At 39.9% G+C, this 18,096-nt stretch overlaps 1 protein-coding gene and 1 pseudogene across 4 annotated transcripts in view; one reads left to right on the top strand and one right to left on the bottom strand.

Moving 5' to 3' along the window:
- Nucleotides 1-18,096, top strand: part of Pik3cb (phosphatidylinositol-4,5-bisphosphate 3-kinase catalytic subunit beta) — a 171,177-nt gene that overhangs the window by 94,865 nt on the left and 58,216 nt on the right. For 3 of the 4 annotated variants that reach the window (XM_029568812.1, XM_008844110.3, XM_029568811.1), the window contains 5 exons: nt 5,238-5,489; nt 9,034-9,130; nt 9,631-9,758; nt 12,913-12,963; nt 16,185-16,373. In XM_029568812.1, coding sequence (XP_029424672.1) covers nt 5,238-5,489; nt 9,034-9,130; nt 9,631-9,758; nt 12,913-12,963; nt 16,185-16,373 — 717 coding nt within the window. Of the gene's footprint in view, nt 1-45; nt 139-5,237; nt 5,490-9,033; nt 9,131-9,630; nt 9,759-12,912; nt 12,964-16,184; nt 16,374-18,096 lie in introns of those variants that run through there. The other variant, XM_029568813.1, reaches the window with a different exon arrangement.
- LOC103742944 lies at nt 8,335-8,622 on the bottom strand (annotated as a pseudogene).

The following is an 18,096-nucleotide window of genomic DNA, read 5'->3' as shown; positions in this document are numbered from 1 at the left end:
GCTACTGATCTTTTTTTGTATCTAATACCTAAAGGCAAAAAAAGTAGTGGATTTTGGACAGATTGTGGAACAAGAAGGAAATTAAGGTGTGGTGTTGTGAAAAAGTTTCATATCTTGCCCAACACAACATTTTAATTGGTGAGTATAGGAATGCAGTCTGTGTTGGCTTGGCACCTCCCTGTTGTAGCACAGTGGCAAGTCTCTTGCATGACAAAGCCTATTTCTCTTGCTTTCCTAATGTTCTAGGACTTGTGAAAAAGCATCTCAGAAGTTTACCAGAGTTGGATAATAAACCATGTGACTGTATGAAGCATGATGCTACTTTAAAATTCTTAACTTTTCAAAATACTGAAAGCATCTCAGACATAGGGACTAGGACAGCTTGTTGTTGTTGTTGTTGTTGTTGTTGCTTTTACGATGTTCCATGTGTTACATTTAGAAAATAGATTTTCCTTTTTGATTGTTTTTGTTTTTGGTCTTTTTGAGACTGGGTCTCCCTGTAGTCCCAGCTGGCCTGGAGCTCCCTCTGTAGACCAGGCTGGCCTTGAACTCACAGAAATCCGCCTGCCTTTCCCTCCTGAGTGCTGGGACTAAAGGTGTGTACTACCACACCAGGCGAAAATAGATTTTCCTTAACATTTTTCCCAAACCAAAACCTTTATTACAGTCATAGGGATTCTAAATTCAGAGAAGAAAATTTACATTATTTTATTGTAAATACAGATTATTTTTACTACTTATTTCTCATAGACCATCAACTTTAACCTTTTTAGTGAATTAGCAGATTTCTCAAGCAGAAATAATCTTAATGACTTCCTGTTAAATAAATCACAGCTAAATACCAAATAATACTTTTTATTCCACCTGGAAAGTTTCTTTAAGATATGGAGGGTCCTAACTTACTGTTACCAGTCCATAGTTAGACTAGTTTTTGATTGCTATTCTATCTCAGATTATACCTTCTATGACTATTTACAGTTCTTCTAGGACTTTTCTAGCCCATTATACTTGAGTTTTGAACTTTATAAGCCATATCATCCATAACACTACCTACCTCCCTATATCTCTTGAGTTTTAGCAGAAGTTTATGCGTGTAGCTAAACTAGCATTTCTTGCTTTGATTTTTAAACTATTATTAGCTAATATTCAGTATGTATATGATGGGTGTTTGTTTTTATTTCTCAATGGTTGTCAAACGATAAAAGATGCCAGCATTTTAAAGTTCAACAATTTATTATGAATAGCTTGTCTTTATCACCAAAACCTTGCAAGGTGTTCATTTTTTAAGACAGAATTTTCTGACTGTATTATATTTAAAATCTGTTTGTGAAAGGTGACAAATCCAAGTATTTATAAGGTTACTAGGATTAAGAAATGCCATGTTTGTACTAGATTCATATTTTCTAACCTTCCCTATAGCAGATTCAAAATGTATTTTATATGCCTTATTTATGATTTATGATTTGTCTAATCACATTTCACAAATGATTTGTAGTGACACATACATATTCTTTTCTGTACTACACATAGTATAGTTTTGGCTTTAGAAACATAGGATATTTGATTGACAAGCAACAAAAAGTCTTGGTAGGTCTGGGAATGTAGATCAGATGGTAGAGTGTTTGCTTAGCATGTGCAAAGCTCTGGGTTTAACCCCCAGCACTGTATATACTGGGTACGATGGTGCATACTTTTAAACCAGTCACTTGACTGGTAGAGGCATGAAGATTAGGATCAAGACCAGCCTTGGCTACATGAGATCTTGTCCCACCAAAATTATATTTGTATTCAATTAGTTGTTTGTGGGCCACATATTTGGCCATCTGCTATACAGTCATCAGACAAAGCAAGAGGAAGACTTAAACAGCTACGCTATTCAGAATGCCATACAATAAAAGCAAACTAGGTATTAATGAGTTTGTAGTTGATGATACTATCATTTGGAAAAGGAATGTTTAGTGAATCGTCATGAAGGACATACATTAAGCAACATCCTCTTGACAGCAACAATGTGGTGGGTTAAAGCGATGGTTTATGTATTTTTCACTGCAATGTCTTTAACTGGGTAGATTTAAAGTAGATTGATTGAAAGTGTTATACTTACCCATATGGTAGTTTATTTTTTTTATTCGCCTAGTAATACTTGAATTTCCCAAATGCATATCAAAAAATTCTTCGTGCATCTATCTTTGCCTAAAACTGGGTTTAGGGTAGGATTAGGCAGAGGACACTTTGTTCTGCTTATTTAATAGGCAAGATAGCTGGACATCGTAGAGCATGCCTCCTTGGAAGGAGGCTGGGGGATCAGGAGCTCAGAAAACATAATATGAGAGGGAGGGAGAGAAGGAAATAGGACATAAAGATACACTGAGAGGGACTAGAGAAGTGACTCAGTAGTTAAGGACACTTGCTCTTCTTGGGGAGAGCACAAGTTCAGTTCCCAACACCCCCGTCAGCCAGCTCACCTGTAACTCCAGCTCCAGGGGATCACACCCTTTTCTGGCCTCTGTGGGCACCTGCACATGTGGCATACACTCACACAGACACATAAATCTTAAAAAAAAATACTTAGCATAGGATAGAGTTAAAGTCATCTTGTAGGTATGGTGTTCCTAAAAAGGGGTTATAATGAAACAGTGCCACTATACCCACTGTTCCCTGCTTTTTATGGAGATAAGGGGTGTGGTCAGGTGGCTATGAAAACATATTTTCAGGTAGAAAAGTATTCTTCAATCTCTGCTAGTTCACCCCAACATATACCCCATGCTCAATCTGCCACTCCCTCACATGACTGTATTCTTTAGTTACAGTGGTGTGTCTCTGTTAAAGTTCAGAATCTGATTTTTTTAAAAAAGATTTATCTTTATTTTATTTGTATGAGTGTTTTGCCAGCATGTAAGTGTACCATATGTATGTAGTGCCCATGGAGGCCAAAGCACATAATTTGATCTTCTGACTGTCTTATTAGTAAATAGTGATATAAACACTAATGAAATGTTTCATACCTATATTTGATAACTTCTAAATTGAGTAAATTACAGAAGCATCTTCTGTCAAAATAATTATGTTCAAGTAATAGGATATACAGCTTAAACAGGGCTTTACAAACATTTCTAGTTGTGCCAGGCATGATGGAGCATGCCTTTAATCTCTCTACTCAGGATGCAGAGGCAGTCAAAATTCTGAGACTTTGAAGCCAGCCTGGCTTAGTAGTGAGTTCCAGGCCAGCCAGGCTACATAATGAGACCTTGCCGCTGCCCCCCCGCCTTTTTTTTGGTTATATTGAATGTATGTTAGGCTCATCTCAAAAGAGTAAATGGCAGTAATATTTTCGATGAGTGAAGGAAGGTAATGTGGTGAATAACTACATTTAAAATTGGTCAGTCATTGTAATACTCTGCCCAGAGAATTATGTCACAGAACAGCTGATAATTAGGTTTATCCAGGACATGGACTTCAGATGAGAGTGACAGAGGAGAAGAGAGATTTACTTGGAGAGTTGTGGTCAGAGTGAAGGCAGAATAACTGATGGAGAAATGGAGGAATAGCTGTTAGTTGTTGAAATAGAGGCCTTAATGAAGTCAAGTAAGTTTTCCCATGGAAACAGGCATATTCTACCACACCCAATTGCTATTCACTTTTATATTGGACCTAGTTAGGTTGTAACTTTAAAAAAATGTTTACCACTTGGGAGGCAGAGGTAGGTGGATCTCTGTGAGTTCAAAGCCACCCTGGTCTACATAATGAGTTCTGTGCCAGCTGCGGCTGCAGGGAGACCCTGTCTGAAAAAGACGATCAATTATCAGTCAATCAATAAATAAATAATAAAAAAAGTTTACAAGTGGACCAGGTAAATGGCTCAATCAGTAAAGTTTCTGCTTTGTAGTATGAGGACCTGAATTCAGATCCCCAGCATCCATGTATAAAAGCCAGGCCTGGAGGTGAGCATTTGTAACTCCAGCACTTATGGGGAGGTAGAGACAGGTAGATCCCTGGAGCTCATTGGTCATCCAGCAGAGCTGAAACAGTTCCAGGTTTAGAGAGAGACCCTGCCTCAAAAAATAAGGTAGAATGCTGGGTGTGGTGTTGCACATCTTTAATAAAGAGGTCATTATCTTGCCAGGTATGGTGATGCATACCTTTACCTCAGCACTCAGGAGGCAGAGGCGGGTGAATCTCTGTGAGATAGAGGCCTACATCCTAGTCTACATAGCAAATTCCAGACCAGCTGGGGCTACAGGGAGACCCTGTCTCAAAAAGCAAAAAATAGATACATAATAACACAAAATAACAAATTATTTATGTAGGGGGGGATCGGGGAGTGCGCCAGGGCTAAAAATCTCAGGTGGTTATTCCTCAGGAGTCTTCTTTTGATTTTTTTGTTTTTATGTATTTATTTATTTGCTTATTTATTTTACATTTTATGTTATTTGTGTCACAAAAGTGTGCCACAGTGTGCTGTGGAAGTCAGAGCAATTGGTGGAAGATGATTCTTTCTTTCTACAATGTGGGTCCCAGTGATCAAATTCAGGTTGCTAGGCTTAGCAGCAAGCACTTTTACCACTGAGCCATCTCAAGAGCCCCATGTCGGGGTGTGTGTGTGTGTGTGTGTGTGTGTGTAACAGTAAAATTTCTCACAGGAACCTAGGGTTAACCAGTTAGGCTAGATAGACTTGCCAAGATGCGTCAGTGTCTGTTGCTGCCTCCCCAGCACTGCAATTACAGGCATACACCATCATGCCTGGCTTTTTACATGTGTGCAAAGGATTGGGTTCAGGTACTCAGTGATTGTACAGGCAAGTATTTTCCCCATCATCAATTATTGAGGAGAATTTATTTATTTATTTGCTTACTGTTTATTTAATTTATTTGGGTCATGTGCCACTGTGTGTGTGGAGGTCAGAGGGCAGCTGCAGCAGTCAGTCAGTTCTCTCTTCCACCATGTGGAATCCAGGGAATCAAACTCAGACCATCAGACTTAGTGGTGAGCACTTTTACCCTCTGAGGCATCCCCCCATCCCATTTAATTTTGCAGCTAATCTACTTTTTAAGCGAAACACTGGTTAAACTAAACGTAGTGTAGTGAGTGTAGAATGATGGATTATAGTCTCATGGCCTGTATACAGACAGGCTTTCTAAGTGCTGGTTGCTGCTTCTCCCAGTGTTATGTCTCTACATTCTGCCAGTGGTTCTGTTGTACAGTACTCACGATTTTTGTTTTCTTCTCCCTCTTACAGGTTCATGTCAGGGCTGGTCTTTTTCATGGAACTGAGCTCCTGTGTAAAACCATTGTAAGCTCAGAGATATCAGGAAAAAATGATCATATTTGGAATGAACCACTGGAGTTTGATATTAATATCTGTGACTTACCAAGAATGGCTCGATTATGTTTTGCTGTTTATGCAGTTTTGGATAAAGTAAAAACAAAGAAGTCAACTAAAACTATTAATCCTTCTAAATATCAGACCATCAGGAAAGCTGGAAAAGTGGTAATTGTATACTAATTTCTGAAAATTATATAATGGCTGATTTTAAGACTGATTGAAATAATTGAATAATATTAGTTAAATTAGTTCCTGTAGCTTTGATCCTGACTTCAAGAAAATGCTAAGTTTCCATGTCTGTGTCTTACTTATGTTCTTTTGACAAATTTATTTGAAGAAATTTCATGATATAACTGTTTTAGAGGTGCACAAAACCTATGGTGGTCCAGAAATCACTGTGTAGCTCAGGCTGACCTTGAACTCATTGTGATCTTCCTGCTTCAGTCTCAGTGTGCTGGGATTAGAGCCACTGCACATGGAAAATGAAGAGTTTTTTAAAATTGCTAGTTCATAGATCCTTAACGAAAATTCTGGGTACTAGATACATTTGAAAATTCAGGTTTCGTTTTTTGAGGCAGGGTCTCCCTATAGCCCCTGCTGTCCTTGAACTTGCTCTGTAGACCAGACTGGCCTAGATCTCACAGAGATCCATCCGCCTCTGCATCCTGAGTCCTGGGATTAAAGGCATGTGGCACCACGCCCATATATCACATTTTTTATTTTAAAGATAGGGTCTTAGCTAGGCATGGTGGTGCATGCCTTTAGCCCCAGCACTTGGGAGACAGAGGCAGGCGGATCTCTGTGAGTTCAAGGCCAGCCTGGTCTACATAGTGAGTTCCAGGACAGCTGGGCTACAGGGAGACCCTGTCTCAAAAAGACCAAAATATAAATGAATGAATGAATGAATGAATGAATGAATGAATGAATAATAAATACAGGGTCTTGCTGAGTTGTTCAGGCTGCCTTTGAAATCACTAGTGTAGGTTGGCCTTGAACTTAGAATCCTCTTGCCACTGTCTAGGAGTAAAAGTGTGTACCACCAGACCTATCCTTAATAATTTTGTTTGATTTGTGTTTCCAGTGCTAGGGATTGAACCCAGGCCCTTATGTGTGCTAGGCTCTACCACTGACCTACAACTGTGGACCCTCCATTTCAGATTACTGCTACTGTTACTACTCCTTCTCCTCTACCTCTTTCCTCCCTTCCCCTTTCTCCTCTTTCTCTCTTTGAGATACGGTCTCACATGGCCTGGGCTGGCCTCAAACTTGTTATATAGCTGCAGATGATCTTGAACTCCTGATCTGCCAGTCTTTGCCTCCCAACTTGTAGAAATTCATTGTCATCATTGCTCGCATGGTGTGTTTGAGACCAGCCTGGTGTACAACAAAAAATGAAAGACAGGAAGAAAGAAGGATCTGGGAACATAAGCACTTCTCTGCTTACTATGATATAGTCTTCTAAAAAGAAATTTTAATGTCTAAAAATGTCATAGAAGAGTTCATTCCTTAGTGTTTTTTCCTGTCCTCATAATAGAACTCACCTCAAAGTGTTTGAGTATTTATGACCCTTAAAGATAGGCCCTTGTATATCCTAGTCTGGCCTCAAACTCAGTATGTAGCTGAGGGTGACTTTGAACTCTTCATTCTCCTGCCTCTACCTCCCAAGTGCTGGGATTACAGGTGTGTGCTACCATATCCAGTTTTATGTAGTGCTGGGAATCAAACCCAGGACATATCCAGCATGCTAGGCAAGCACTCTGAACTAAATCCCTAGTCCTTCAAAATTTTTTGGCACATTGTTGAAATGTTTCCATAAAAGTCCTACCAGCTTAGTGCCTCTTTTTATTTTATTAATCTACCTTTTGGGAGGTTTTTTTTTCTGTTTTTTGTTTATTGTTTTGTTTTGTTTTGTGGGGGGAGGTTTGAGACACGGTCTCACTATGTAGCCCCAGCTGACCTAGTACTCACTATGTAGACCGCAGGCCTTGATCTTACAGAAATCCACCTGCTTCTGCCTCTTGAATGCTGAGATTATAAGGCATGAGCTACCATGCCCAACTCTTTTTATCCTTTTGATACAGACTCTCATTCTGTGGCCTAGGCTAGTCTCTAACTTAGTATGTAGCCTAGGCTAGCCTCAAACTCATAATAGTCCACCTGCCTTAAATTCCAGAAGGTTGGGATTACAAGAGCAAGCCATCACTTCTGGCATCAGTTCCTCCATTTTAGCAATATAGGTAAATCCCACCATATCTAAAGACATTGCTTCCTCCACATTAAGATTTACTACATCACCCATGTTGTTTTTTTTTTTTTTTTTTCATTTTAAACAAGACGCTTGACTTAAAGGGAAAACTATCTAGGATTCATTTTCTTTCAAGAATCATTTACCCCTACTTAAAGACAGATTGCCCTACATGTAACAGCTACGTACAAAAAAGTTATAAAATTGTCCTTGGTTTTACAATGATAAATGAAAAACATTAAAATTCTCCAATCAAACAAGGTATGCAAGGATTTTTGTGGGGTTTTTTTTTTGTTAAAACAGTGGGAGCAAAATAACTTACTGGGCTGTAAAGGTAAGAGCTGAGAGAGCATGCCACTAATGGAGAAGGGGAGGTTTTCACAGAACCAGTGCGTTCCCACACCATCTCCATCTGATGTCAACCCAAACACAACACCAGCCATTTAGATCAAAAAGAAGAAAGCGCAATATGCTTGTGCACATACACCAGTTACTTTTATGTACAAGAAAGGAATGGGGACAGGGAAACGAAAGAATAGAGAAAACTATACTGCAGTAGTCAGGATGTGGTGGAACCAAATTGTGGCTTTCTAATTAAGAATGTATTCTTTGTCTATAACAAAATTCTGGAGTAAAGTAGCAGGTTCCCTTTCAGTAGACACCGCCTGTCTGCTGCTGGAACACATCAATTGTATCTTCGCCCTCCATTTCCAACTGTGCAGGCGTGCCTGTTTCATTGATTGGAGTAAAGAAGCAGGTTCCCTTTTAGTGGACACCGCCTGTCTGCTGCTGGAACACATCAATTGTATCTTCGCCCTCCATTTCCAACTGTGTGGGCGTGTCTGTTTCATTGATTGGCCTCCCATCAAATCGGAATCTGATCTGCCTCATTGACAAACCCTGTCGTTCACAATAGGCTTTCATTAGTTTACTAAGTGGTGTGTGCCTCTTAATCTTAAACTGCACCACAGAACCATCCTGCCCCTCCACCTTCAAATTAATATGGTCGTTGTTCTCAGTCTTGACTCCTTCCTTGGGTTTTTTGTCAGCCATGGTGAGCCCCGGAGTCTCTTCAGCTACCGCTTCACAAAAGACCTGACCAGGTCCGCACTGAGGAGTGCACAAGCAGCACCCGGAGCTGCAGAAGAAGGAGGCAGCGGTGGTGGACGAGGCGGAGGGTGCCCACCCATGTTGTTTTAATCATTAAAGATTCTTCTCATTTTCAGAAGTCGTTAACAGATTTTCTGTTTTTATATCATTTGTCCTGTGGAATTTTTCTTGACAGTTATAGAGATACTGAAAAAATTTTCCATCTATATCTTGTTTTCATTTGGGGTGATGTTTTGGCAGTTACCTAGAACTTTAGAAATTCTTAGTACTCACATTGAAATGAGGAGCAATGAGCATCCTCACACCCTGAAGGTCATTCTGGGTGTATTTATATAATGATGTCTTTTTCAACAGCACTATCCTGTAGCATGGGTAAATACCATGGTCTTTGACTTCAAAGGACAGTTGAGGTCTGGAGATGTAATACTGCACAGCTGGTCTTCATTTCCTGGTAAGAGCTACATTCTGGAAGCATCTTTAATGTAAAGTGTGACCGCCATTTGCGCTGTTGACTAGTCTGTAAATGAACCATCTTTATTATTCTAAAACTGATTTACCCAGACTATTTTAATACTAACATAAAGTGTAGTTTTTATTTCAATGACTGTATTCTTTAAGCATTTTATTTTTATAGTTGTTTATCTTTTTTCCCAAGAAAGCCTCCTTAAGTAACAGTATCTACTTTATAATAACCTACATTATTCATGGTTATACTAACTAGTGGAATGCACATTCATTAAAATGGGAGGATAGTAAAATCATTTGTTTAGTTAACATTACTCTGATGTTCAAGGTAACTACTTTGCAGATGTCTACAGACTTACTGATAAAATTGTTTGCTGAATTTTCTTAGATACAGCAATTTTTAGGATATTTTCATGGAAGGAACTTAATTCCAGGTTTGGTGTTATTTTTGATTTTCTTAAGAATCTAAATTCTTTACATATTTAGATGAGCTTGAAGAGATGTTGAATCCAATGGGAACGGTTCAGACGAATCCGTATACTGAAAATGCCACCGCTTTGCATATTAAGTTTCCAGACAATAAAAAACCTTACTATTACCCTCCCTTCGATAAGGTAAGCTAGTTACTTAAAGGTTCCCTATGCATGAAATGGAGTTATTTCTAGATATGTATGTTTAGTTAAGCCCAACATGGCTAATTCTCTTTCAAAATTCTGCATGTATTGACAACTTGATCAAATGAAAAAGCTGTGGAATAGAGTACCCTCAAGCTCTGTCACTCTTGGCTCATCACTGGCCAAATGAACCATGGTGTCTGTCTCTGGAGTTCAGGTTCCTCATTTGTAAAGAGGAAATTGTATTTACATATAACTCAATATATAAAATGTTGTGTGACAGCATGCTAGCATATTAATTCAGAGATTAAAGATACAGTTAAGAAATTATTTGTGCTGGTATTACCACTGTTAGGACTTTGGGGCCGTGAGATAGTGGCTCATTCTGTAGCCAGGCTCACCTGGAATTCACTAGGTAGTTCAGACGGGCCTTGAACTTGTGGCCATCTTCCTCCTCTACCTTCTGAGTAGATTACAGGTGTGAGTCACCATGCTTGGCAAAAACTTTGGTAATAGTTTTGTAACATCTGTAATGAGGACTTCTTTTTCCAGATACATTCTTAGCATATAAACTGTATGGCTTGGTGATGAGATTATTTGGTGGTGGCTGAAAGAGGACTATGATCATATATATGCCAGGAGAGCTAAGATGTCATATACTCCCCTCCCTTGACTCCCTCCCTTTACTAGAGATTGAACCCAGGGCCTTGAGGCAAGCCCTCAACCACTGAACTGTATCCCCAGCCCCTTCCTAATTTGTTTTATTTTCAAGTTTGGTCTTGGTATTGATTTTAATACAAAAATCTTTGGACAAATTCTCAAAAATGAACAGGAAATTTCTTGATCTAAATGAGAAAAGGCTACCTTTAAGTATTGTTACTGTACTAAACAACAGTTAAACTATTCCACTTACAAACTTAGTTGCAGTTTAACATTTAGTACTACCAGACCTATATAGAAGAGACTTAGGAGTCTCTTAGGTGGGGTGTGGGGAGGTACTGGGACTGGAACTTAGAGAACTTGTGTCACTGAGCTACATTCCTAGTCCTAGAGGAGAATTTTTTGAGTGTGATATATATTCAATTTATGCAATTCAATGTCTCTTTTAAAAAAATATTTCATTTATTATTTTTATTTTTCCTTTTGAGACAGGGTCTCCCTGTAGCCCCAGCTGGCCTGGAACTTGCTATGTAGACCAGGCTGGCTTTGAACTCACAGAGATCTGCCTGCCTCTGCCTCCTGGGACTAAAGAAGTGTGCCACCACACCCAGCTATTATTTTTATTTTATGTGTATAAGTGTGTTGCCCACATGTATATAATGCACCCATGTCACGCAGTACCCACAGAGGTCAGAAGAGAGCATCAGATTCCCCTGGAACTAGAGTTATGAGAGAGCATTTGATTCCCCTGGAACTGGAGTTATGGACAGTTGTTAGCCACCATGTGGGTGCTGGGAATCAAACCCAGGTCCTCTGCAAGAGTAGCCAGTGCTCTTAATTTCTGAGCCATCTCTCTAGTTCCTCTTTCTCCCTCTTTAACTGAATGCTATCCACCCAAGAACTAACTTACCATTGTAAGTTCTTATAACAATGTTTCCTGTGTAGCATGGTGCCTTATGTCTACATTCCCTAGCGTTGGTAACACTGACAGGAGGATCATGAGTTCCAAGCCAGTCTGGGCTATGTAATGTGCCGCTCAAAACCATGAAGAGTAGAGGAAGAGCTGAGGGTGTAGCACAGTGGTAAAATACTCACTTGCCCAGCATGTGTAGGGCCCTGGCTTCAATCCCCACCACTGCAAGGTAAATGAATTTCAAAATAAGGTTAAAATGTTATTCTGACTGCTAGTTTAAAACCAAATTAAATTGTGTGCTTCTTAAACAAAGTGACTTTAATGACTATTAACAGTTATGGTATATGTTCAGTAATCTGTTATATTTTATTTGGGAATCAGATGATTTTAAAGGAATTTTTACAAATCTAACACCAAATAACTCACACACATGTACACACACATATATACACACACACACACAAATTTTTTTATGTCTAATATTTTAAGAGAAGTCAGGTTTCTTTATATTTATTATTTCACTACTAGTGCTATTGTCCATAACTATTGTCTCTATTTTCCTCTGAGCCTCCTGAGTGTTAAGATTGTAGGCATGAGCCACCATACTTACAGAAGTTTTGGGGAGGGGCCAAGGATGGGTGCTGGAGAATTGAACTCTAGGCCTCATGAATGCTGGCTACTAAGTAGGTCCTCCATCATGGGCCTGTAGCCCCAGCCCTTTTTGTTTTTTATTTTGAGGCAAAGTCTTGCTAAGTTGCTTAGCAGACATTGAACTTGCAGTTCTTCTGCTTCAGCTCCCTGCTGGGATTGTAGACCTGTACCACAAGGCCTGGTGTAGACTTTAGTTTTCATTTAGTTCTATGAGTTATTTATGGTTATCACAAAATAAATAATACAGATGTAAAAGGTGAAAGTTCCCAAGGTTCTGTTCTCTTCATCTAGTGTACTGCCCCTGTAATCACGTTTGTTTTACAAGCCAGTCTTATGATTATTGCTTTACCCATGGGCTACACCTCAGCCCTTGATAACTACTGATTGAGAAAAACCAAGCAAACAATGATAAAGCTCATTCTACTTTAGAAACTCTTAACATTTGTACTTTAAAAGTTTTTTTATGTGTATAAGTATTGCCTCCATGTATGACATTGTACTACATGTGTGCAGTACCTGTGGAGGCCAGAAGAGGGCAGGGGCTCTCCTAGAACTGAAATTACAGGTGTTAGCAGCCTCTACAAGAGCAGCCAGAGATTTTAACCACTAAACCATCTCTTCAGCCCAAACATTTGTACTTTTTTAAGCAGAATTCTTTTTTTTCAGAACAAGCCTGACATTCCTGAGCAGGTCACTGTTTATTTCACCTATAAATAGTCTGCGGGCCCTAGATGCTGTAGTCTCACAGTAACACCATTGTTTCTCTGTTGTCAAGGGTTTGAAGCACTTTGGGAAGCACCTTTTTTTTTAAAGTTCATGTTTCCATTATAAAGAATAGAAATCCAAACATATATAGTCTCTTATAGTAGTTAGCACTCAACATTCTTCAAATATCAGAGCAAAATTTTAACTTTTTTTTTTTTTAAATAGATTATTGAAAAAGCAGCCGAGATTGCGAGCAGTGATAGCGCCAATGTATCAGTAAGTATCCAACGCTTTCTCTGGCCTTTCTTACTACAGAGCTGTGTTCCTTAGTAGGTGTCTTCTTCTCATTTACTGTAATGAACTTAAGGGAGACCATAACTCATGCAAAACAGCCCGTGAGTGTAGGTATGCCATCCTAGTGTTGGTTAAATGACTTGTGCTCAGGTGGTAAGTCCCTTTCTGATACACATACAGGTTTAGTTGTTTGTAGTAGGTGCTATTGTACCTCATAGATTTAGAATACTACCTTAGTGAATTAGCATTTAGTTAAGTACGGAGGCAGTATTCTTCTCAGTAGCAAAGCAGATATAATACAGACAAGTTTTGCAGTGCCCCAGACCTCAGTGTCTACCACCCTGGAAAACTGCCAAGTTTAAAGTGTAGTTCATGGGGCCTGGAGAGATGGCTCAGCAGTTAAGAGCACCAACGGCTCTTGCAGAGGACCCCGGTTTGATTCCCAGCACCCACATGGCAGCTATGAACCGTCCTTAACTCCAGTTCCAAGGGAATCCGACACCCTCTTCTGACTTCTGTGGCATTGCATGACACAGGTACACTCACATACATGCAGACAATATACTCATACACATAAAATAAAAATAATAAATAAAATATATTTTAAAATGTAGTTAATATATATTATTTTGCTCACATCTCATTGGCCAGATCCTGGACATATGACCAAACCGTAAGTGAGCCTGGAAAACATCATCTTTTGTGGGGCTGCCATGTTCTTGGCCAAAATTAAGAGATCTTAACAAGGGAAAAGTAAAGGAAAATGATTTTTTTTTTTCCCTCAAGACAGAGTCTTACTGTATACTCCAGACTGGCCTTGAGTTCTCAGTCCTCCTGCTTCACCTCCCCCATGTGTTAGGAGTACAGGTGCATGCCATACTTTCTTGTTTTAAGGCTATTGAGACCAGGCATGGTGGATGCCTACATTCCCAGCTCTTGGGAGGTAGAGGCAGAAAAATCAGGTCATCCTTGGCTGCATAGTAAGTTCCAGGGCAGCCTGGGCCACATGAGGCTCTGTCTCAAAAAAATTCAAAAACAACTTGGGTTTGGTGGCGCATGCATTTAGTCCCAGCACTCAGGAGGTAGAGACAGGCAGATCTCTGTGAGTTCAAGGCCAGCCTGATCTATATAGTGAATTCCAGACCAGCCCCAGTATAGGGAGACCCTATGTCAATAAGGCCAACAACAGCAAAAAAGATCTCAAAACAACAAACAAGATTGGACTCTATCGAAACCCAATCTAATATTCTCTTTCCTTGTTATCAGGTTGACGTTTTTGTGGGGTTTTTTTTTTAATAGCTATTTAATTAATAATTTTTGAGACAGGGTCTCCCTATAGCCTCAGCTGGCCTGGAAATCACTATGTAGACCAGGCTTGTCTTGATCTCACAGAGATCTGCCTGCCTTTGCCTCCTGAGTGCTGGAATTAGCCGTGTGTGCCACTAGGACCAACCAGATTTATTTTTAAGTGTGTGTGTTTGTCTTTGTGTGTCTGTGTCTGTGGGTGGGTATGTACACATGAGTGCAGGTGACTGAGGAAGCCAGAGGCATCAGATCCTTTGGGACTTGGAGTTAGTTACACAGAGTTGTAGGCTGCTTGACATGGATTCTGGGAACTGAACTCAGGCCCTCTGTCTGCAAGAGCAGTATGTGTTCTTACCTCTGAGACACCTCTCCAGGTCCTAGACCCAGTGTATTTAGAATACTAATATTGTAGTATATATACAATAAAAGCTAGCACTAGGTTTGCAGCAGTCATGGGTACTGTTACGCTAACAAATAACAGTATTTAATCTTGGAAAAATTCCAATATACATTTTATTTTTAGATTTTTGAGACGGTCTTTTGATTTTCAGATAGGATTTCCACAGCTGGCCTAGAATTTTTTATTCAGGCTAGGCTGGCCTCAAACTCACAGAGATCCTCCAGCCTCTGTCTCCCAAATGTTGGGGTTAAATATATTTTATTTAATAAAAAAAAATTTATGTGTATGAGTATATTACCTGCATGTAAGTAGGTAGGTGCACCTGTGTTGTGCAGTGCCCTCAGATTTCAGAAGAGGGCGTTGGGTCCCTCAGAACTGGAGTTTTGGATGGTTGTTAGCCACCATGTGGGTGTTGCAAGAACAGCCAGCGCTCTGGCTGGCTCTAGCTCCCAAATGCCTGGGTTAAAGGCAAGTGCCACCATGCATGGCTGGAGTTAATTTACTGAAATTTTGTGCCCTTAAGCCAGGACACAAGCCAAAAAGGTCTGTTTATATTTTTATTTTACACCTCATGTGTTTATGTAATCTTAGGATTTTTTCCTTTATAGAAATCAGGAGTCAGTGTAATAACTCTTCTGGTAAAGGTGCTTGCTGCCAAGCCTGTCAACCTGAATTCAATCCCTAGGACTTACATGGTAGCGTATCATGATGTGTGTATTGGCAGGCAGGCAGGCAGGCAGGCAGGCAGACAGACCACACACATGGGGAGAGACAGACAAACACAAATTATTATTTTCTAAAAATATTTTATTTATTTTTATTTTATGTGTATGCATGTATTGCCTGCATGTAGGTAAGTGCACCCATGTCGTGTAATGCCCACAGAAGACAGAAGAGGCTGTCGGATCCCCTGGAACTGGAGTTACAGACAGTTGTTAGTGGCCATGTGGGTGCTGGGGTTCGAACCCAGGTCTTCTGCAAGAACAGCCAATATTCTTAACCGCTGAGCCATCTCTCCAGCCCCTGTTACTATTTTTTGTCTTTTTGAGACAGGGTCTCCCTGTAGCCCCAGCTGGCCTGGAACTTGCTATGTAGACTGGGCTGGCCTCAAATTCACAGAGATCTGCCTGCATCTGCCTCCCGAATGCTGGGATTAAAGGTGTGTGCCACCATGACTGGCCACAGAAATTATTTTTAAAAGGAAAATGATGGGTCAGGTTTTTAACACAAAAGCAATAGTGCCACCTTGTGTTTGCTTGTGTAAAAAAAAAAAAAAAAACCTTTTTCTTTCTCAGGACTGCTTTGAGAACTGTTCTTTATTCTTAGCTCATAAACTAATACTGAATGGTGAAAAAAATTTTAAAGGGTCTACTGTAATTAATCTTTGTGTGTAATTTTGTATTTCATATAGTAAAATTCATAAATTTGTTGAATATATATTTCCTGAAAGTTTGCCATGGTTTGCACAATTCTATAATGAATATTTCACTTTCTTAAGAGTCGAGGTGGAAAAAAGTTTCTTGCTGTACTGAAAGAAATCCTGGACCGGGATCCCTTGTCTCAGCTGTGTGAGAACGAAATGGACCTTATTTGGACTTTGCGACAAGACTGCAGAGAAAATTTCCCACAGTCACTACCAAAATTACTCCTGTCAATCAAGTGGAATAAACTTGAAGATGTTGCTCAGGTAACACAAGGTCTACCCTTCCTTCCTTCCTTCCTCTCACCTTGGAGAGGGAGGTTTGAGACACACCTCGAATGTGCAGCAGTCCTCCTGCCTCTGTACCCACCTTGCATTTCTTGGCTGTTGTGAGCAGTGTTATAACAAACAGGCATGCAGTTATTTCTTCAGCACACTGATTTCATTGCCTTGGTGTGTGTGTGTAGTGCTGGAAGTACTGGTCCTGTGGTAGCTCTATTTTCTGTTTTTTTGGCACCGTCCGTGTTGTCCCTAGTGACTATACCATTATCTATTCCCGTCAGTGCTGTACAGAGCTCTTACCTGCTTCCTCTCTGGCACTTTTTTATTTTAGCCTTTCTTACTGGAGTCCATGTGATTTTGATTTGTGTTTATCAATGATTCGTGATATTAAGCATTTTTTCATATACTGGACCATTTGTACATCTTTTGAAATTATTTGCATATATTAATTATACATAATGACTTCATTATGGCATTTTCACGCGTGTATGTAATATTTCTATAGCATACTCTCTCCTTTACCCTCTTCCTCTTCCCTGCTAGCTCCTCACCCCTTGCTTTTGTGGGTAACGTACCAGCAGCCACTGAAGAAAATGTCTTTTCTTCCAGCAACCTTAAGTGCATCTAGATGCTCAGGGAGTGGACTCTTGAGCCCCTCCTCCTAGTCTATGGTGGAAGCCAAAGGGCCCAGTCTTGTGCAGATCATTTTGCAGGTGCATGTCTTTGAGAAATATTTATGTCTGTTACCCATTTTTAAGTCAGGCTACTGGATTTGGGGCGTTAACTTTTTGAAATATTCTGATTATCAGCCTCTTGTTCGCTGTTTGGTTTTGAGTAATTTCTTTACCCAGTAGGTTGTCTTTTCACTGGGTTGTTATTTCCTTTGCTGCGCAGAGACTTTTCAGTTTGATTTGTCTTTGCCTTTGTTTCTTTGAGTTCTCCAGAATAATCTCGACCATCCCAGTATCCTGAAGTGTTTCTCTGTTCTCTCTGTTTTAGTACTTTACATGTGCCACGCTGGTTCATATCTTGGACTGTCATTTCTCCACTTGTTTCCATTATTCTACTTCTTAGTTTTTCTAGTCCTTTTGTTCCTGTAGTTGTTCTGTCCCCATCAGATTGTGGTGCTACAGATAGACCATATGCCTGTTGATATGCTCTATTTTATCTGTCATATATACACACAAAAGCACAAGTGTAAAGCTTACACTTTATGCTTAATGAAGGGTCAGAAAATAGCTAAACTAGCCAGGTGTGGTGACTTACACCTTTAGTCCCAGCACTCGGGAGGCAGAGGCAGGCGGATCTCTGTGAGTTCAAAGTCAACCTGATCTACATAGAGAGTTCCAGGCCAGCTGGAGCTACAGGGAGACCTGTCTCAAATAGAAAAATTTAAAAAAAAATTTTTAAAAATTAAACAGCAATTTAAAGTTAACAGCGAAACTAGCCAGAGGTGGTGACGTACACCTTTAGTCCCAGCACTCGGGAGGCAGAGGCAGGCGGATCTCTGTGAGTTCAAAGTCAACCTGATCTACATAGAGAGTTCCAGGCCAGCTGGAGCTACAGGGAGACCTGTCTCAAATAGAAAAATTTAAAAAAAAATTTTTAAAAATTAAACAGCAATTTAAAGTTAACTTTTAAATTTTTTTTGTCTTTTTGAGACAGGGTCTCCCTGTAGCCCCAGCTGTCCTGGAACTCACTATGTAGA

The sequence above is a fragment of the Nannospalax galili genome, unplaced genomic scaffold (genome assembly GCF_000622305.1).
Source record: "Nannospalax galili isolate Female #2095 unplaced genomic scaffold, S.galili_v1.0 scaffold482, whole genome shotgun sequence".
NCBI lineage: Eukaryota > Metazoa > Chordata > Mammalia > Rodentia > Spalacidae > Nannospalax > Nannospalax galili.
The sequence above is the reverse complement of the archived record's forward strand: the minus strand, read 5'-3'. Positions and strand labels throughout refer to the sequence as shown.